At 58.6% G+C, this 20,387-nt stretch overlaps 1 protein-coding gene across 1 annotated transcript in view; it reads right to left on the minus strand.

The window, feature by feature from the left end:
* The window catches only part of DSCAML1 (DS cell adhesion molecule like 1), a gene marked incomplete at both ends in the record, with an annotated part of 93,295 nt that extends 73,421 nt beyond the window's left edge, over positions 1-19,874 (minus strand). The window contains 3 exons of the mRNA XM_084221500.1: positions 9,017-9,163; positions 11,496-11,813; positions 19,832-19,874. Coding sequence (XP_084077626.1) covers positions 9,017-9,163; positions 11,496-11,813; positions 19,832-19,874 — 508 coding nt within the window. The remainder of the gene's footprint in view (positions 1-9,016; positions 9,164-11,495; positions 11,814-19,831) is intronic.
* Between the last annotated feature and the right edge of the window lie 513 nt (positions 19,875-20,387).

Below are 20,387 nucleotides of genomic sequence, written 5' to 3' on the forward strand. Positions count from 1 at the left end.
GATGTCGGGCACTTAGGAGCCTAATCCCAATCGACTGTGAATGAGATTTACAGTCCTGAATGGCCAGCTCGCCCTGGAGAGGTCCCTGGGGCGCACTGAGCCCTGCAGAGGTTTCACTGCACATCCCCCAGCCCTGGTCTGGCCTTGTGACACCCCCACTCATCGACAACCGGCACAAACCCTCCCAGGGTGAGCCCCCAGCCGGGCTCTGGGCTCTACAACAGTGCCCAAATCCTTCAGATGGGGCTGGGGGCACTTCCAGCAGCCCCAGCCGGGGCTGTGCCCACCAGCCTGGCACAGGGGGCACTTCCAGCAGCCCCAGCCGGGGCTGTGCCCGCCAGCCTGGCACTGGGGACACATCCAGCAGCCCCAGCCTGGCACTGGGGGCACACCCAGCATCCCCAGATTGGGACCAGCCTGGCACTGGGGGCACACCCAGCATCCCTAGCCTGGCACTGGGGACACATCCAGCAGCCCCAGCCCGGGCTGTGCCCACCAGCCTGGCACCCTGCAGACCCCAGAGCAGCCCACCCCTCCTCGGGGCTGCAGCCCCCAGTCTGGGCTGTGTGGGTGTCCCAGAGCAGGGCAGGGGCCCGAGGAGCCTCCCCTGTGGCAGCAGCAGGGCTCCATGGCTGCTGCAGTGGAGGCCTGAAATGGCTGGGGTATTTGTAGATCCTCTGCGTGACTGAATCAAGAGGAACAATAAGATCTTTTTCCAGATTCGGCAAACATCAGTATAATAAAAAAAATTAATTATATGCTTGAACACATGCACCAGAGCAATGCCCTGTATTTTCTCCTAATTGTTCTCCAAGCCTTGCAGAGCCACATTTAAATAAAAATGAAGCAGTTATTTAAACCGCAATTAAAGATGGAGCAATTTATTTTTAAACTTGAACTATCGTCAGCAGAGCAGGAGGGGAGGAGGGGGGGCTGCACTGGGACCCCTGTGCCAGGCAGGGCAGATTTCACTGCCCACTGCAGCCACCCTGCTCCGAGGAGGGCAGAGGGACGGAGCAGAGACTTCCAGCACCCCACCAAGGGCTGCTGGCTGCTCCCTCCCCATCCCACAGCTGCTCCTGGCTGGCACGGAGCACAGCAGCCTGTCCCTGACCTCACAGCCCTGTGCTGTCACATGGAGGACGAGGATTTGGGCTGTACCTGCTGGGAAAGCTCAGCCCCGGCTCCACAGGCTGGCTCAGCTCCTCCCCACCCCACGGGGGAGGGGTTTGGGGGGCACCTGCACCCCTGGGCTCCTTGCCTTCCACCCTGGGGCTCGGCTTTTAGCAACCAGGTGCCCATCACCACAGCCCCAGGGTCTGCACCCAAAACCCAGCCCTGGGCACTCTGCCCTGCCTGTCCCAGAGAGGTGACACCAGCCCTGGGCACTCAGCCTGTCCCAGAGAGGTGACACCAGCCCTGGGCACTCAGCCCTGCCTGTCCCAGAGAGGTGACACCAGCCCTGGATACTCAGCCTGTCCCAGGGAGGTGACACCAGGCAGTGTCCCATGTCTGGAGCAGGGAGCACCCTCGACAGCAGGAGGTGGCTGGGAGGGAGCTGGGGAGGGAGGGAGGGAGGAAGAGCAGCAACCACAACAAAAACCCACCCTCTCTTTTCATAAGACAGCAGAATTTATCAGCCTGCAGCCCTTCACATCTGTCTCCTCATACAAAATGAAAGAGGCTTTGAAAAGCAGAGGAGATGAAATAAAGCCGTCTGTGTGAGGAAGCTGGCATCCCTGCCACTGTCACTGTCACCATGGCAGGAATAATGACCGGGATTGTTTCTGCATCTGGGGAAGTGTGTGGCTGCGGAGGGGGAGGGAGATGCACACCCCCAGCTCCCCCTCCCCTGCCCACGAGCCCCCAGCCCCTGTGTGATGAGCTGCCTGCACACCACGGGCTGTGGCGGCTCGGGCCGTGCTGCAGCTCCTGTCCCTCGCAGGCCCCGGGGGCAGGGGCTCAGGCTCACACAAACATGTGCTCCGGGAGAGCTTTGACCTGTGCAGCTCTCACATCACTGGGCTTTGCTGTAGCAATTACTGCCCGGGCAGGCTCTGCTCCCGGGGGAGACCTGGGGCAGCAGGACAGGAGCCAGCAGCGGCTCCTCCCTCAGAAATGACATTTGAATAGAGGTAGAAAAGGACAGAGACTGGGGCTGCCTGGAGAACCTGCACATGCCAGCTCTCAGAGCCGGCTCTGGCCTTTTATTGGGACGCTGCTCGGGGCCGTCCTGAGCACATCAACGAGCTGGATTTCAGTGGGTCCCTTCCAGCTCCCCATATTCTGTGTGTCGAGCAGATTTTGGAGCATTCCAAGCTGGTAGCAGCCTGCAGAGAGAGGGGTCACCCCAAGGACCCCTCAGGGGAGGTGGCCCATGGCTGATCATGGGCTGCACCCCCACACGGATCCCCCCAGCCCCTGTGCCCAGCACTGTCCTGCCCAGTGCATGGAGTGCTGACCACAGCCTCAGCCCGAGCTGCTCCAGTGCCTGACAGAACCTCCCATCCCAGAGGATTTCAGCTCTCCACCAGCAGGAAGGTTTTTAAATGCACAAAAGCATTAGAATTGAGCAAGTGCCCTGTGAGCAGGGACACAAGCATGGCCCTTGTGGTTCAGCAGGGACCTGGGTGCTCCAGGTCAGTTCTGGGGGCAGGCAGGAGGGTGCTGGGCTCAGCAAGGTGTACCAGGCACGTGAGGCTCCAGGTTTCATTGCAGAGCTCAGCTCCACTGCCAGCTGTGCCCCACAACCTTCTCTGGGGCTGGTGCAGAGCACAGAATCCTCTCACAGGGATGTGCAGTGCACACTCCAGGAGTCCCTGAGCGACTCCAGGGGAGCCCAGGCTCCTCTAAGGCTCACCAGCCCCAGCCCCCTCCTGCCCACATCACTCTTCTTCTCCCCATGGCACCAGTGGGGTGCTCCAGGGGACTTCCCTCGTGTCCCCACCTTCCTGGCCACTGCCTGAACAGCCTGTGTGCCCTTCAGTGTGACTGGAACGCTGCATCCCAGCACAAAGGGTCACCCTGGGACCCAGGAGATCAGCAGATCCTTCCTCCACTCCAGCTGATCTCTCCCTGCTCCTGCTCTCTGCACTCCAGGAGGAGATTTTCAGCCCACCTGCCTCCCGTGGGATCTCCAGACCCTCAGGCACCCATCCCAGCCTCTCTGTGCTCGCTGTTCATCCCTTCCCTCGGGCACAGCTGCTGCTCAGGGTGGCTGGAGGTGCCCTAGAGAGCAGCCCTGGCACAGGGTGCCCCGAGCAGCTGTGGCTGCCCCGTCCTGGCAGTGTCCAAGGCCAGGCTGGACACTGGGGCTTGGAGCCACCTGGGACAGTGGGAGGTGTCCCTGCCCATGGCAGGGCTGGGATGAGGTGCTCTGAGGTCGCTTCTGGCCCAAACCATCCCACGAGTGTGGGATTCCTTTTGCTGCTCTCAGCCAAAGCTCCCCTGTCCTGCAGACGCTGCCACGGCACAGCAAAAGCTGCCAACGGCTTTGGTTTGGGACAGGAGGGGCTCAGCGTCCCCAGACCCCCTCCCGGGTCCTGCTGCAGGGCTGGCGAGGCTGGGGCTGCGCAATTGGGGCACAGGAGGTGACAGGGGCACCAGGAGGTGACAGGGACACCGGGGTGGCACCTGGGCTCTGGGCTGTGCCCAGGCTGCTGTTTACTTGTTGTGGTCGCTGCGTGTGCCGTGTGTGCATGCGTGTGGAGATTGTCTCCAACGTGACTCTGCATTATCAGGGCTATAATGAGTCCTTGTTAAAGTGGATTTGATGGAATAATTATATTCCAAAAAAACCTGCGGGAAAGCGCTCTCCCCTCTTAAAGGGCAGGATCATCAAACGTTCTCGCCACATTATTTGCAGTCACACCTTCTGCTGCATCTGCTCCTTTTAAAATCTCTAACTCCAATCTGATCTGAATATATAAATCTGAATTATCACAGCAAAAGGAGATGTGCTCACACCTTTTTTTATCTGTTGCCATGGCGATTAGATAAAATTCACGCCAAGTCTCTGGGGAAGGATGAAATGATTTCAGACAGAATCTCACCCCACTTGGTGAGAATAACGCCTGGAGCTACTTCCCTCTGTAACAGGTCTGGGCACATGTCGCAGCCAGAGAGGGTGGCAAGGGGTGGGGGAGAAGCCAGGACACCTTTGGAGATCTCCGGGCCGACCGGGGAAAGGTTCTGCAGCCCCCGCAGCCAGGGAAGGACAGGACGCCGCTCGCTCCGATCGCATCAGCGGCTCCGCGCTGCGGCTCCGCCGCCCCCGCCCGGGCACGGGGGACAGAACGCGGCTGAAAAGGCCAAGCCTTGGGCCCTGCGGAGTGTCCAGTGGGGATTTCTCCCTGCACACCCCGGCAGGGAGCGGGGCAGGCGGCACAGCCGCGTCCCCTTCTCCCGGAGCGGGTCACAGCCACCAGCGCCGCGCTCAGAGCAGGGGACAGCAGGGGACAAGGCAGGGGACAGCAGGGACAGGGCAGCGGGGCGGCAGCTCCAGCTCACAGCCTCCTGCTTTGACCCAGCCGGGCTCGTCCCCCTTTCGGGCCAAACCCACCCAAAACCCCTCAGCCAGCGCCCTGTGCCCCTGAGCTCTCCGCGACGCCCAAGGCACAAACAAGGGCAGCCTGCGCCTGGCCGTGTTTGTTCTGTCCCGGCTTTTCCCCAGTAACAGGAGCCTGATGTCCCCCAGAATGAGCCCATTGACACAAGGACAATGCAGAATTATCCGGGCCCTGCCTCATCCCTCCGTGCCCCTCGGCACGCAGCTCCCGCCGCGGGGGAATGCTGTGCCCAGAAACCCCAGAAATCCCAGAAACCCCAGAAATCAATCCCAGAAATCCAGCCTCCTGCCTCATCCCTGGACTCACCACGTCCTGGGGTGGATTACAGTGGGGTCTGTGTGCAGTTCCACCTCTGTAATTTCAGAGAAAAACAGTGCAGCAGTGGCCAGGTGCAGCACAGGGCAGAGAACATTTCTGGGGGATTGACTGCATGGAACTGTCAGGAGCTGCTGCCCTTTCATTGCCCAGCCACCAAACAGCTGCTGAGGGGAGTTCCAGGACCCCAGAACCAGCCCTGGGGACATCTGAGGATGGGACAGAAAGGGCCACTCAGGTCAAGCAAAGCTCACAGCTGCAGCATCACAAACAGATTAACTCAGGCAGAGATATTTTGGAAACTCCTGAAAGGCTCAGCCCACAACACACACAAAAACACGTCTAAAACTTCACAGAACTCAATTTTTTTTTTTTTTTTCAGTTCCTTCCTTCTGGCAAGCTTTACGTTTTGCTTTCCAGAGAAAAGGCTTTGTGGATAACCAGTGACTAAGTACATCCTCATCTGCACAGCCCTCAGAGGATTTGTATTAGCTGGTGACAAAGGCAGCACCCTTAGAAACGCTGGTACCTTGACAAGTGCTCTATTTAGATTTTTTCCAACACAACCTATCAAGTACACAACACTGAAGCAGCAAATAACAGCTCAGCTCGGGGTTTGCCAGGCTGCTAATGCTCACTGCTCCAAACCCCACTGCCCTCGCCAGCCCCAGAGCTGATTTCCCCACTGGCACAGCCTGCAGAGGTGGCATTTGTGCCCAGCAAGGCCAAGCTGGACACAGTGACATCCCTGAGCCAGCTGGGGACGGTTTGGGTGCGAGTCCACGGGCACATGTGTGCTCAGAGGGCTGCGAAAGCCAAGCAGTGCCCAAATGAACACCCTGAACATTGAGGAGGGGCTGAAATTGCTCAAACCCCACTTTGTGGTGTCACCAGTAGCTCCCCATGTTGTTTTTGCAAACCCCTGGAGTGCCCACACACCTGGGCTCCACACTGCCACCACTGCCACTCAAAATAACAATAAAATAATAAAAGAAAAGCTGTTTACAATGCTGAGTTCTACAGCAGCTCGCAGCAGGATTTTCTCACTCTCGCTCCACGGCAGAGGGGTGAGGGGTGTGTAAAACTCTCTGCTCAGCTGCTGTGCTCCCATCCAGCCCCTCCAACACACCCCAAGAGGCAGCAGGAGCAGCTGATCTGAGGTGTGATTGTCCCCCAGGCTCTGTCCTGTCACCAGTGCTGCCCTCCCAGGCAGAGCAGCAGAGCCCTGGCAGCAGGGCTGTGTCTGTGGCAAGGCTGGAGCACGAGGCAAGATTGATTCTGATGTGAGCACCAGCAAGGCAAATGGCTTTTTGAAAACCCTGTAATTTCTCTGCAACCCTTGACTTCTCTAAACACACAGCAGCAGAGTCAGGTGGGCACTAAACAAAAATGAGCTGCACTAATGATGATTTACGTGCAGGATAACCTGCCATAAAGAGTTTATCTTTGATTTCAGGGTCTGTTACGGCGTTGCCAAGTTAACCAAACAGCACAACTCATCACCCACACCCCGGGGAGGGAGGGAGGCAGCAGCTCTCCAGCTGGGCCCTCACCAGCAGGGCACCACCAAGGTTCTGCACCCACCAAAAGAGCAACAAGGTCCGGCTGAAAAAATGTCAGAGATTGGGAGCCCTGTAATCCCAATTAAGACAAAAAAAAAGATGATTCAGTCATAGAATTAAAGAAAAAATTGTGTTATAAGAGACCTTAAAGTCCACCTTGTTCCTCCCCCTGCCAGGGGCAGGGACACCTTCCACTGTCCCAGGCTGCTCCAAGGGCTGTCCAAGCTGGCCCTGGGCACTTCCAGGGATGGGGCAGCCACAGCTGCTCTGGACAACGTGTGTCAGAGAAGAATTTCATCCTAGAACCCGAGAAAGCTCACAAAAGGTTCCCCCCAGCCACATGTGGAGGCAGAGGTTGAGTTCACAGGAGCAGCCCCAGGGGAAACGCTCGCTGCCCCTGTTTCTCAGCTGCAGATGTTTTGGTTTCTTTGGGGAAAAGACATTTACTACCACAACAGTGACTTAAAAAGAGCTTTGTGCCACCAAGAAGCGTGGATGGAGAGTTTCCCTGCTCTGCACAGCAGGACTGTTCCTTCCCTGCTGGGAAGATGCCCAGCCTTCCACAGGGAGCACCAGAGCGAAGTTTTGGGGAAAGCAGCAGGTTTGGCATGCTGGAGTCAGGAGAGCAGCACATTCCAGAGGCAGCAGCGAGCACAGCTCAGAGCTCAGGTGCAGTGCAGCAGCCCTTGCACACCCGGTGTCTCACCCAGAACCCACCTCTGTGAGCAGCAGGGACTGCAGGGCCTCAGCACCGCATCCCAGCCCTCCTCACCTCCACCCCGTCCCCGCCCCTCATCCTCCTCACTCAGAATCAGGGCAGACGCAGAGGTTCAGCAGAGGTCAGGGAAAAACATATTTTTGGTAACAGCAAAGCCAGTTTTAGCTCTAACACACCAGCAATGAAAAAAATAAGCTTCAGGCAGATACTATATTTGTAATCCAACGGCAAAACATGTTTGCTTGTGTTGACTCTGCACTGTAACACAATTTATATGTTCTGTCTTTAGGGTAATTATTGCTTTAGAATGTTAAAATCGTTCCACCCTAATTAAATCATCATATTAAAAAATCCACTGCCACAGCAAACTGGGGAGCAAGCCTGGTTGGGATCACGCGAGTGCAGGGATGCTCAGTTGGCACACACCCCTGAGCCCGCCGGCCACACGGGCTCCATCCTCCAGAATCCCAGAGCAAAGGACCCCAAACCACAGAGGAAACACCGGCCCAGGCTGTCCTGCTGATGGACCTGGTGTGCCACTCACCCAAGGCAGCACCCACAGCGGGCAGAGCATCACCTGCACTGCCCAAAACGCACCAGGAGCACCCCAGGGGATGGGCACCACCAACTCCTCGATGCCACCCACCACGCAGGAATCCACCTCGTGTTCCCACATCCACAGACAGGCTGGCAAGGGCACGGTGCCCCTCTGTCCCCTGCCAAAGGGTGCCAGCCCAGGTACCACCAGCCTAGGCACCTCCAGGTACGGGGGCTGTGCTGGGGCAGCACCTTGGCTGCACTCAGGGGGGCACAGCCCACCAGCAAGAGCCCCCAGGAGAACGGGTCACCCCCCTCCAGGTGAAGCACTTTGCTCCTTCAGCTGCTCCTGCAGCCCCAGCCCCGCTCCCGGTGGCCTCTGCTCCCCGTGGCAGCACCGGGATGTGGAGCAGCACCGGGGCTTTCTGACCTGTGAGCAAATATCAAGCGCAGAGCACTCACTTTGGGCCAAATCCTTTAATTCCCTCTGGATGCCCCGGGGGAAGCAGTTATTGATTGCTTTACCAGCAGCTCACACACGCTGTGCATCGACAGCGGCTCCGCGGAGGAGCCACGAGGTCACCCCGGAGCACGGGGACACGGAGCTGGCCCCACGCCGTGCCCCGAGCCTGCCACAGCCAGGCAGGAGCAGCTGCCAGAAAATCACAGGGAAACACCCAGGGAAAACCACCGGGCCCTGCAGAGCCCCTGAGCAGAGGTGGGTGGTGCTGCCCCTCCCACAGCCCCCTCCCCACGCAGGGAAGTCAGCTCGGAGTGGGACACGGCCCAGGCACGAGGCAGGGACGTGGCACAGGCAGGCCACACAGGTCCCATCACAGGAAACAGGGAGGTGATTTGACCAAGCTCCTTTCCCATAGCAGAATCAGTTGTGAAAATTGACAAGAAAAGCTGGAATTTTGACTGGAGCATCATCCTGACACGACAAACACCAGCCCTGACTGCAGCAGTCAGACACGGGCAGCACGGGCAGGTGCCGTCCCTATTGGCCAGGTGCCAGTGCCAGGTACCCAACTCATCCTGCAGAGACCAGGACAGCACATGAGTGCTGCCAAAATCACACTGAGCATCCCTCACCCCAGGGACACACGGCCAGAGCACCCAGGAGAGCCTGGGCACCTCTCCTCTGCTCACACCAGCAGCACTTTCCAGCCTGGAGCTGCAAAATCTCCACTGAAAGCCTTTGCTGGGCAGCACAGACACAGACAACGAGCCAAAAAGCAGATCCACCACGACAGCAAACGCCCCACATGGCAGAGCAGGCCAGATTTCCCAGAGAACAGGTGCTCCTCTCTTACCTGGGATGATAGAAACGGTGTCTTTCTCCCAGGATACAACGCTAACATATTCCTGCACTGAAGAGGGGATGAGGCACTTGAAAACAGCCACGTTTCCACGCATCGACCTTTGGTCCTCCACCCGAACGGTGTACGGTTCCCTGAAAACTGTGGAGGAAAGCAGATGGTTGGTAGCATGACAGTGCTGGAGGAAAACACACTTCCTTTTGCTAGAATCCCACGTTTCCCAAACAAACCAACCCACCCAGCCACACGCTGCTTCCATCCCGAGCACCTTCCCGGGGAAGGAGGGGATTCTCTGCTGGGGAGTGCGCTGCTGGCCTTGGGACAGAGGCACACCTGGCCCTGCTGGGACCTGCCACGGTCCCAGTGTCACCTGAGCGTGCCAGACTCAGTGTGGGGACCGATGGCAGTTTGTGGTTGTAATGGGCATTTCGCCCCTGGATGCTGAAAATGCACCCTGGGAGAGACAGCCCGTGGCACAGAGCCCAAGACCCCCTCAAACCCCTGCAGGAATATTTGAGGCAAGCACAGACAATTGTCCATGTTCCCAGCATGTGCCCTGTTTCTCAGGGAGATGCACATCCCTTTGACAGCTCTGTGCTGCTCCCTGGGCAGCAGCAGTGCTCCAGGAGCTGGGTGAGAGGGACCCACCTCAGCCTGTCCACAAGACAAAGAGATGTCACCCAGCCCAGCAACACAGACACCACAAACTCCTGAAATTTAAGTACAAAATGCAGTTGGGAGCAGCTCCCTTTTTACAGTGACAAAAATTGTGCCCTGTAGGACATGGAGATGATAAATACACGTTCACTTTGTCATCTAACCGCTGGCCAGAGCAGGAGCAGCTCAGCAAAGCCCTCAGCAGCCCCAGCAGGAAGGTGTTTTCCCTGGGTGGGAAGTCCCTGTGGCCACTGCATCCCACACCTCATACAGCCAGGCCAGCAGCAAGAGGGTGGCAGCATTTCCACCCTGGTTTCTGGGCTTTTGGGGCTCCCTGCTCAGGGATGTGCCACGAGGGCACAGGGAGAAGCTGCCATGGAAAGGGGCTGCAGAGCCAAAGCAGATTAACCAGCAAAAGCTTCCTTAATCACCTGGAGCTGAGGTTTATTCACAGGCTTTAAAGGGCAGCAGGGACCACGAGGAACATCCCGAATGCTCCCTGCCTCCAGAGCACCCCAGCTGGGGACAGACCCTGGGCACAGCCCCACTGCATCCCTGACCTGTCCCAGCCCCAGACCAGGGCTCCAGGCTTTTCCTGCCAGCAGGAATAACCCCCAGGAGGGCAACACACAGCCACAACCAGCCCACTCAAACCTCTCCCCTGGCTGGGGAAATTTGCTCCTTGTGCTCGCCAACAGCTTGCCCAAGACTTCCAGAGGTTTTTTTTCCCCTCATTTTCAGTTTCCAGTGCATTTTATTTTATTGCTTGCTTTCTCCAGCTGTAATTGGCTCTCTGTGCTGCACTGCCATTAGGAAGCACTGGAGAGTGACTGGGATGTGGGATAGCCAGGAGGGAGCAGCAGCTGGGGAACGTTCCACAGCCATTTCCACTGCCAGAAAGGCAGAGCAGCTCCAGGAGCTGGAGACATCCCACTGGCCCCACTGCACATCCACCTCTCCTGCTAATGAGGGGGAGGCTGAGCTCCCAGCCCAGCAGCAGGGCTGCCTTCAGCCCTGGATGGAGAGCGGGGTGAGAGCCAGGACTCCCTCTCTGTGATCCCAGGGCAGCTCTGGGCACGAGGGAGCCCAGCAGAGCCAACCCTGCTGTGCCCACACAAGGAGAGCAGCAGCTCCACATTTACTACATCCCATCTGCTCCTCCACCACGCTGTGGTTTATAGGTAACCTGAGAGTGCTGGTAAATAATTCACTCTGCAGAAGGGGGTTAATACCAATTTGCTCCACAGTACAAGGTATTAAAATAAAAAACCCTGTAGTCACTTCTGTCACGTTCCCTCTGCTAGCCCCACTTTTAATAGGTTACATAATGAAGCCATTCCTGGGCTATTAGCCCTCCTCAGCCTGGTCAATAATTTACTATAATGGCTTTTGGAATCGGCTCTTTGCCATATTCCTCCTTTTTCTTTATTTATTTAAATTTTTTTTGGTCTTAATAAGCCTTGGCAAGCTAAGGCTGGGTGCTGCAGTGGGAACCAGGCTGTGGGACACTGAGGGGACCCCCAGCACAGACAGATGTGGCCCAGCCCCTCCAACAGCTGGGAAAAGCCTTGGTAAGCGTTTGGGCGAGACAATCCCCGGTTCAGAGGGAGAGGAACTCTCCTGCCACCAGGCTGCAGCCACACCACGTTCTCCAGACACTCGCTGGAGACCTCCAAGCTGCACATCCCACCCAAGGCTCTGTCCTTCTCCCTGCAAGGACCAAGGCAGCAGCTCTGGCTCTGCCCTGGATGCAGCAGAGCAGGGAGGAGCCAGCCAGCCCCTCGTGCCCAGCCCAGCGCCCGCAGGCAGCTCCCACCTGCTTTAACACGGATGTTGGGGCTCCTGATTTTGCCAGCCGAGTTCTCTGCCGTGCAGAAGTAGTCGTTGTCGTGGATGAAGCTGTTGAAGGCTGATGGCGAGAAGGGGTAGAGCTGCAAAGTCCCATTGGCATGGACATGCCGGATGTGGGGCACATCGTAGATGTCGTCACCCGTGGCCAGGTACCACCGGAGGACGGCGCTGGGTGACCCTGCTGCCGGGCAGGGGATCACCACCCCCACTGTGCTGGAGAAGGTGACCTGCTGCAGGGAGTCGTTCACAAAGTAGAGGCTGGTTCCAACATCTTCAGCGTGTGCTGTGGACAAAGCAGAGGCCACAATGGCACGGGGTCACTGCAGGGATCACCAGTCCTGGTGGCACAGAGACCCCCCCCGGCACAGAGACCCCCTGGAACAGAGACCCCTCTGGTACAGAGAACCCCCCATCACAGACAACCCCCCAGTACAGAGAACCCCCGGCACAGAGACCCCCCAGCACAGAGAACCCCTGGCACAGAGACCCCCCAGCACAGAGAACCCCCGGCACAGCCCCTGAGCCCTGCGTGCGGAGCAGGGGAGCGCAGAGCATCCGTGCACGGCTGGAAGCACACAGGCCACCTTCACAGGCCAGCGCTCCTGCTGCCAGCACGGATCAGGGATCACAGGCACCTCGGCAGGACAGCCAGGGGCTGTGCAGGCAGGATGGGCACCCCGGGCAGCCCCCGAGGCTTCCCCAGGGGTGCCCAGCTGGCTCTGAGCACCCACAGCCCCAAGGACAGCACGCCAAGCACAGCCACCAACACTGCTCCTCCTGCCAGCCCTGGCATTGCTGTGAGCCCCCAGCCCAGCACAGCAATGCCAACACACCCAGTGCACAGCACTGTCAGGCAGGGCAGAGACCTCCCCTGCCACCCTACCAGTGCCTCCAAACCAGGAGAGGGCTGGAAAACCAGGATCAGAGCTGCTCCCCTCTCTCAGAGCCACAGGCAGGGAAGCTCAGACCCACCCTGCCCTCAGCCTGAGCTTCTCCCGGACACCCCTGCACCATCCGAACGAGGACTGAGGTGGGTTCAGGGGCACAGTCCAGGCAGAGCTTGTGGCCACCTGCATGCCCAGGAGCAGCTCTCACTGCTGAGAACAGCACTTCCCTCCTTGGGAAGTAGGGAATGGACCTCTGCCCCCAACTCCTGCCCACTCTCCGGGACCATGAGCTCCCCCTTCCCAGCCCAAGGCAGCGAAATTGGCTATAAATAAGGAAGAGGAGGCCCCCAGTCACTTAGATCCGCTTTCCTTTTTTAGCTGCACTCTTTCCAAGTGGGCGGAAGGACAGGGATCTGGGAAGGGCCCTCGGCGGGTGTATTAATAGCGCGGCTGAGTGCGCGCCCGCCGTGCCGCAGAGCCAATAAGCAGATCAGCACCGGTTCAGAACGAGCCACGGGGGACCCTCCCTGACCTCGATTCCTTAACTTGGGGAGGAGGGGACGGCAGCAGAGGGGAGAAGGAAAAGCCTCATCTGCACGCCTGGGCTCCGCGGGCGGCCGCTCGCCCGAGGAAGGGCTGGCTGAGCGGCCGCGGTCGCTCCATGCCCGTGCCAAGGTTCTCCAGCCGGGTGCCCGTCCTGCCTGGGAGCTGTGCCACCAGCCCAATCCACAACAGCCTCAACAGCTCAGGATGGGACACCCCGAGACACCTCAGCCCTTTTCCATCCTTCTCCCAGCTGGATGTACAGCCTCGTGCCTCTTTCGGCATGGCACTCCTGCTCTCTGTGTGCACTGCACAGAATCGTCCCCATAAACGAGCAGGGTTCCTCCTGTGCCCACTCAGAGCCCTCTGTGCCACAGAAGGGATGAGCTGACAGTCAGGTCCAGCTGTGCCACCACACGAGACAACCAGTTTAGAGGTCACAGAATCACCTCCTTGTGTCCCCGCGCACTGATTCCCTGTGTCCACGTGTTTGTTTTTCCCTCCCTGGCTGACGAGCACCAAAGGCGGATGGACAGAGGAGCAAAGCTCCAGCCGAGCCTTTGTAGAGCCACAGGGCCACCGCTGGGCCCTGCAGATGTCATTTTGTGACATCTCCAGGCTGGTTTGTCGTCATGAATCAGCATTTCCCTTCATCCCAGCAGCGCGGTGCTTCTCCCAAATACATGAAAGGGAAAAAAGCGCACATTTGCAGGCAGTGGAAGGGAAACAAAGGCTGCACGAGCAGCACAGAGCTATTTGTGGCTGAGCCTGAGCTGAGCAGAAGATGGCTGGAGCCAGGGCACAGCAGAAGCCACCTTCAGCCTGGCTTTGGACCAAGGACACCCGGCTGTGCTCCGTGCTCCATCCAGGATCTCTCCCCAGATTCCACATTACAGCTGGAGAAGGCTCCTGGAGCACCCAGAAGATGTTTCCTGCCAGGAAAACATCTTCATCCTCAGCAGCACCAGGAGGGTTCAGAGCTGGATGGGTGAGGGGCTGGGGCGAGGAGTGGAAAAATACCTCATAAACAGAGAAATTCAGATTACCCATAAAGCCTTTTCGGGTCAAAGGGGGAAAGGGATTTTTAATAGAAAATGGAGGTTATGGGATTGGCAATAGTTATGTGACAGACGTATAGAGTTAAATCCTCATAATCTCCTTTACCATTTAGCATTGAGCACCATCCTAATTCCATGTTTCATAAAACTGTCTCCAAATCACTGGGAGAGATTAAAAATTTAGAAATAGCACAGCAATATTTTTAAACCAGAAATCACTGCTCACATCTGGTCAGATGTGCTGACCCTAACCTACATATCGAGGGCATTAATTCACATGAACCTGAAGGGAGGAGGCTGGGAGAGCTGAGATGGAACAGTTTCTGCTGGGAAGGCAGCCTGGAGCCCAGCCTGGCTCCAGCTGGGAGCTGCACCGAGCCCAGCACAGGGCTGGACAGTGGGCCTGGCTCTGAAAGGCAGGTGTTTTAAGTTATCAGAGCTCAATCTTCCTAAATTGTGGTAAATTACAACCTAGAGCTATTGAAATATTAATATATCTATTCGAGCTGGGAGAAGCAAGTCATTTTGCTATCATCCCTTCAGAATATTTACCAGTTTTGATGGCTGGACTTCCCAAGCTCCAGCACCTTCAGTGACACAGCAAAGCTCTGCAAGCACCTGCTTGCTCCAGAGGGGCCACAAACTGTCCCCAGGATGTGTCACCATCTCTGGGAGAGCTGCAGGTGTGTGTCCTGTCCGAGCAGCTCAGCAACGCCAGCACAAAGCCTCCCAGGTTCTTTCCTCCCAGAAGAGCCTGTCCTTTTCCAAGAAGCAGATTTAGGAGCAGTCTCAGACAAGGACCGGCTCCGTGCCAGCCAGGGCTCTTCCTCCCGAGATAAGAGGCTTTTCCTGCTCTGCGTGCATGTCCATCACCTGTGCTGGCAGCACACAGCCATCCCGAGCCCACCCAACGCCTGCAAGCCCCTCAGAGCTGAGCACGGTGCTTTAGCTGGGAGCAGACCTGACAGAGAGGGGAGATGCTGAAGAATTGGTGTTTTGGGGGGTTCCTGCCATCCCCTGGACTGGAGTTCTCATTGCCCCACTGGCAGCAGCTTCCTGATCCCGGTGGTGACCCCAGCCCTCCTTCAAGCCTGGTGAGGACCTGCCGGGGCTCCCCCCGGAACGACCCCACCCCTGGGGCTCCAAAGGGGCCAGCGGGGATTCCCCAGCCCGCGGCCCAGCCGGGCTGCAGGGATGCTGAGGAGAGCAGCAGGCTAATGGCCACCTCGCAGCTCATTTATTATCCTCATTAAGGGTGGTTGACACCTGCCCTGCTCAAGGAGAGAGCGAACCAGAGCCTGGCACGCACCGCGCTGGGAATTGCAGGTAGGTGGCGAGTCCTGATGGTTCCTCCGTGCTGAAGAGAGGACGGTAATTCCATCACACCCTGCCTGCACGTGGGGAGCGTTGGAGCAGCCTCCTGGAACGAGCTCCCTCCAAGCCCTCATCCCCTGGACATCTTCACGGCCTTTGTGCCAACGAAGGGAGCGACCTTGGAGTCGGTGGAGCGAGAAGTGGCACTGCCAAGCGCCTGGAAGGGTGAGGAGGGAAGGGGCCGAGGCTGGTCCCTTCCAAGGGGAGCTCAGAGGTGCCTGGGAGAGCAGCACACCCTCCGGGGATGTCACCTTCCCCGCGTGTCCCAGCCCAGAGGGTTGAAGCCGTGACTCCCGCACGCTGTGCCCCTCAGGGGGGTCTCAGGGGGGTGGAAACGGTGTCAGGAAATGCCAAGCAGGGCCTGGGGCGTTCAGCTGGTGCCCAGCACAGCAGCAGGCACCTGCCACAGCATCTTCCCTGCCCTGACACTGCAATTTGGCCACCTCAGAGTCCCACCGTGGTGGCACAGCCCCTCTGGCTCGAGCACCACGGTCCTTCCCGATGTGACGAAGCAGAGAGGGAGCAAAGGAGAGCCTGCCTCTGGTCCTCTGTGGGTATGGGTAAGGGCATGGCTCAAAAGTGCTCCAAGCGCCTGCTCCTTAATGCATCTGCACGGAAATTAGGGCCTGAACCACCTCCAGCGATTACGACAGCACCCAGGCTGAGGCTGTAACCCTTGCCTGGGAAAAAAGCTCTCCCGGCCGGATTCCTGCTTCTGGAACCTCCCGTGGCTGCTCCTGAGAGGCACCAGCCCCACCACACCGTCCACACAGGGGCTGACCCAGAGCTGGACATCCCCCAGCCCTGCCCCACCTGCTGAGCCCCCCAGCCTGGGGGTAAGGAACAAGCCCAGGGGACACAGGTGAGGGCTTCTCCTCCCCCTCCCAGAGCCACCTCCACACCTTGGCCATGCTGAACACAAACGCCCGAGGTCCCAAGGGGACATCTGGTGACATTGCCCAGCCAGGGTGACAGCACCGTGTCCCCAGGGAGGTCAAAGGAGCGGGCACAAAGGGTGGGCAGGGGACACAGCAGAGGCCACACACGCCTGGCCTTGGGCTCCCTCCACAATGGCCAGGCCATGCTCCCAGAGCATCACAACCCCCTGGGTGGCTTTGCAAGGTGGAGACCAGGATTGCCACCAGGAGAACCCATCTGGGCAAGCCCTGCCAGCTCCTCACCTCCTCCCCATCCCCTCCAAGCCCTGCTGGCTCCCCTCTCAGGACCAGGAGCTGCTGCAGCCCTTCCCAGGCGCAGCTGGGATCAGGCAGGAGCAGGAGCCTGGAAATGGAATTCCTGAAGGTTGGGTAGGGCTCTGCTGGCGGATGATGGCGGCAGCCTGCACGTGCTGGGGGATATTTCTGCGGGATCCACGAGCGGGGAGATGGTGACTCCCAAACCGTGATTATGTAAAGACCAAGAGCTGGCTGTGGCCGAGATTCCAGAGGCAAGGAATGCCCTGCACCCAGAGCAGCCCCTGCACATCCTCCCCGAACAGCAGCACCGCAAGGGCTGCGGTGACCCAGCACCTTCCTCCTTGGTGCCCACCGTGGAAGTGGCACCGTGTGATGCGCTGCCTGCTCGGCTGTGAGGTGCCTCCATGCCACCCGAGGCGCGGCTCAGCCTCGCCTGCTGCCATGTCAGAATTCCTGCCACAAAGACTTCCAGCTTTATTCTCACCCTCAGCTCGCCAGCTGCTCCAGAGAAGGACGGAGCGCTGCCCGTCCGTCCCCCCGGCACACGGGACACACGGGCGGGGGTCCCAGCACCCCAACACCGAGGGGCTGGAGCCATGGCTGCCCCAAGGCATGCCCCAAGCTCCCAGGCAGCTCCCAGCTCCGGAAGGGCTGTTCCACAGCACACCCCTGGCACTCGCCCCTCGCGCAAGGCGCAGCCTCCTCCTGCAGAGGACGAACACCCAGGAGCACCAGGGTGCCTCTACCCGCTGCCCATGCCAAGGCAGGAGCAGCCCAAAGCCCACACCAGGCGCAGGTAAAGGCTCCGGGCGAGCTGCCACGGCGGCTCCTGGTGCTGGGAAATTTTGGCAGGATAAACAAGCGCCGGGCACGGCGAGGAGCCGAGCACTGCAGGCTTCTCCTCCGTGCATTTAATGAGGTTTCCATGTTTCATTTCAGAGACAAACGAGCACTGTGCCACACTGGGGGGCCGAGATGGGAGAGATTAGAAGCTGCGAGCTGCACCGTTCGCTGCGCCCAGCGCGGGAACATCATGTAAATATAATGCCAATATAAATCAGGCGGCAGAGCCATCCAGCAACATCACGCAGGGAGACGCTTCCCTGGCTCCCAGCCTCTCCGTTGTGGCCAGTCCGTTCCTCATCACACCACTCGCCTCCCCTCTGCCTGCCAGAGCATCTCGCTGCTCAACTCTCCGCTTGCCAAGCACCCATTTCTGTTTATTTTATAAACAGGGGCAGAAATAAGCAGCTAGAGCCCATCAAGGGATTTCTAAACTTCAGGGGTCCCTTGGATCAAATGTTTATCTGCTTTCGGTTTCTACTTGAGCTCTTGTTCTACAGCAGGAGCACGTTAAAAGGATGTGCTTCGATGCCCAGAAATATTAAATATCTGAAAGGTTTATCATGCATTAAGCAATTCATTTTTTTTTATCCTATTATTCTAATGAAACTTCCATTGTATTGCTGTCCTCTCTCTGGAACCGCTTCACGTTAACACTTTGCATCACCAGGACTGTTCAATGCTGAAGATCTCTCTTTTTTTAATTTTTTTTTTTAAAGAAATAAAATGTAAAATGAGGCCACGAGGAGTTGTGCTAATGGAGGCTTTTAATTTGCTCCTCTCCGAAGAGATAGCACTGTGGGAAGAGATCCCTTTTCCAAGAAGCTGGGGCTGAAAAGATGCAAAAAGCAATAAACCACTGCAGCTCTTTATTATTTTGACTATTGGGGGTCGAAAGGAATCATGGCATCCTCGACGGTTATTTGTTTCCAGGTTTGTTTTTTTCCTTTTAGCACGGTAAAAAATGCAAATGTAAGCAAAGCAGACGCTGGCACGTTCGGCTCAGCAGATCTGAAGCACAATAGCGATTTTGGGTAAAGCTCCCAAAAGCGGCTTCACCCCAGCTCAAATAAAGCAGCTATTCCATAATTAATAATTGATGGAATAATTGATCATCACCGCACAACTGGAGAGGGTGCCCTATTAAAGCTCAGTAAATATTTTTCATTGGATTAACATTCAGCTAACGGGGTAATGGGCAGCAAGAGAGGTCTCTTGCAAGGAAGCAGCTCCGTCCCCTTTCTTTCACTTTCCTCATTTCCTAAAATTTCCCCCTTGCTGTTCTCAAATGTCAGAGATGATAATTAGGGCAAATGTCATTATACATCCTCCGAGCAGACAATTTTCCAAGAGGTGGGCGCTTCCAGCACCCGCATCTGCAGGTCGGGTCGTGGGCAAAGAGGTAATTTATTACAGAAACATAATTAAAAATTCCCGCAGATCCGGAAATGGGCAATTCCTTTATGTAACACGGATCGATTGTTGTAACAAACGCAGTGGGATTTAAGTGCCCGTGCTCCACGCAGCTCCTGCCTCTCTTTAATTGCATCTAGAGCAGACACTCGCTTAGAGTATCACCTCGCTGGATGTGGGCAGCATCCACTTAATGCCCAACTTTAAATTAATCTGTAATCCTCCAGTGTGTGTCTCCTTGACACGCTTGTTCCATGGTTCTCCCCATCCCCCCCCCCCAACATTTATGATTTATCTATAATCTGATTGATGTCAAGCCGTTGGGTTACACTTCACACAGCATTCCAAGGGGGAAGGATGCGAATTTTAAGGCACGGCTGGCGTTCGCCGGCTGACGGGATCAGACTGAGAAGCGCTCGGGAGACGCGGAGCGCTCGGTCCCGGCGAGGCCCCGCCGGAGGATGCTGCGCCCGTCGGTGCGGGGTCCCGGCCGCGGCTGCCACCGCCGCCCCGGGGGCTGCGCCGCGGAGCCGCTCCGGGATGCGCCGGCACCGACCGGCCCCGCTCCGCGCTCCGAGCCCCGCGCTGCGCCGCGCCGTCCGGCCCGAGCGCTCCGGGAGAGCGCACCGACAATCCCGGGCGCTCGGGGAGGGCGCAGCGAGAGCGCGGCACCGAGAGCCGCGGAACCCCGGGGAGGGCGCACCGAGAGCTCGGGAAGGCGCGGCAAGAGCCCCGGGACCCCGGGGAGGTCGTACCGAGCGCCCGGAGACCCCGGGGAGGGCGTATCGAGATCCCAAGAGAGCTCACCGAGACCCTCGGGACCCCGGGGACGGCGCACCTAGAGCCCCGGGACCCCGGCGAGGGCGCACCGAGAGATGCGGGACCGAGCAACGGAGCACCGAGAGCCCCGGGGAGGGAGCAGCCCGTGCCACCCGCCCGGTCCCGCTGCCGGGGACCCCCGCCGCCCCCGCCGCGGTCCGCACGTACCTTTCGGCAAAGAGTACAGCAGGAGAAAAGTTACCAGCCACATGCCATACAGAGCAGCTCTGGCCCCGGGCTGCGGCGCAATTGCGGAGGTGCGGTGCCCCGGCGTGCCGCGCTCCTGCCGCCGCTGCCAGCCCGGCTGAGGTGCCCAGCGCCGCTCCCGCTCCGCCCCGCTCCGCTCCCGCCCGTGGGCCGGGCTCCCGCCCGCGCCCGCCCCCCCCGCGCCGCGCAGGGCTGGGGGCGGCCGCGGCCCCCGCCGGCCGAGCCCCTTCCTCCTCCTCCTCGGCGTGCGCCAGGGCTGGCAGAGCCCCTGGCCGCCACCGGCCGCCCCCGAGCCGCGCTCGCCCCCGGGCCATCAGCCCCGCTTCGCTCTGCCCCATCCCCGCAGAGCGGCACCGCGCAGCCTTGCCCCGGGTGAGCCCTGTCCTGGCCGCCGGGCTGCAGGTGAGCAGCGCGGCTGGGCTAGCCGGGACTCGCACTGGCACTCCTGCTGCTCCCCGGGCCTCCCGCACGCCGGTCCAGCGTCCGGGGACAAAAACAATACAGCGGTTTGGGTTAG

This window comes from Fringilla coelebs (genome assembly GCF_963513975.1).
Source record: "Fringilla coelebs genome assembly, chromosome: 25".
Taxonomy (NCBI): Eukaryota; Metazoa; Chordata; class Aves; order Passeriformes; family Fringillidae; genus Fringilla; species Fringilla coelebs.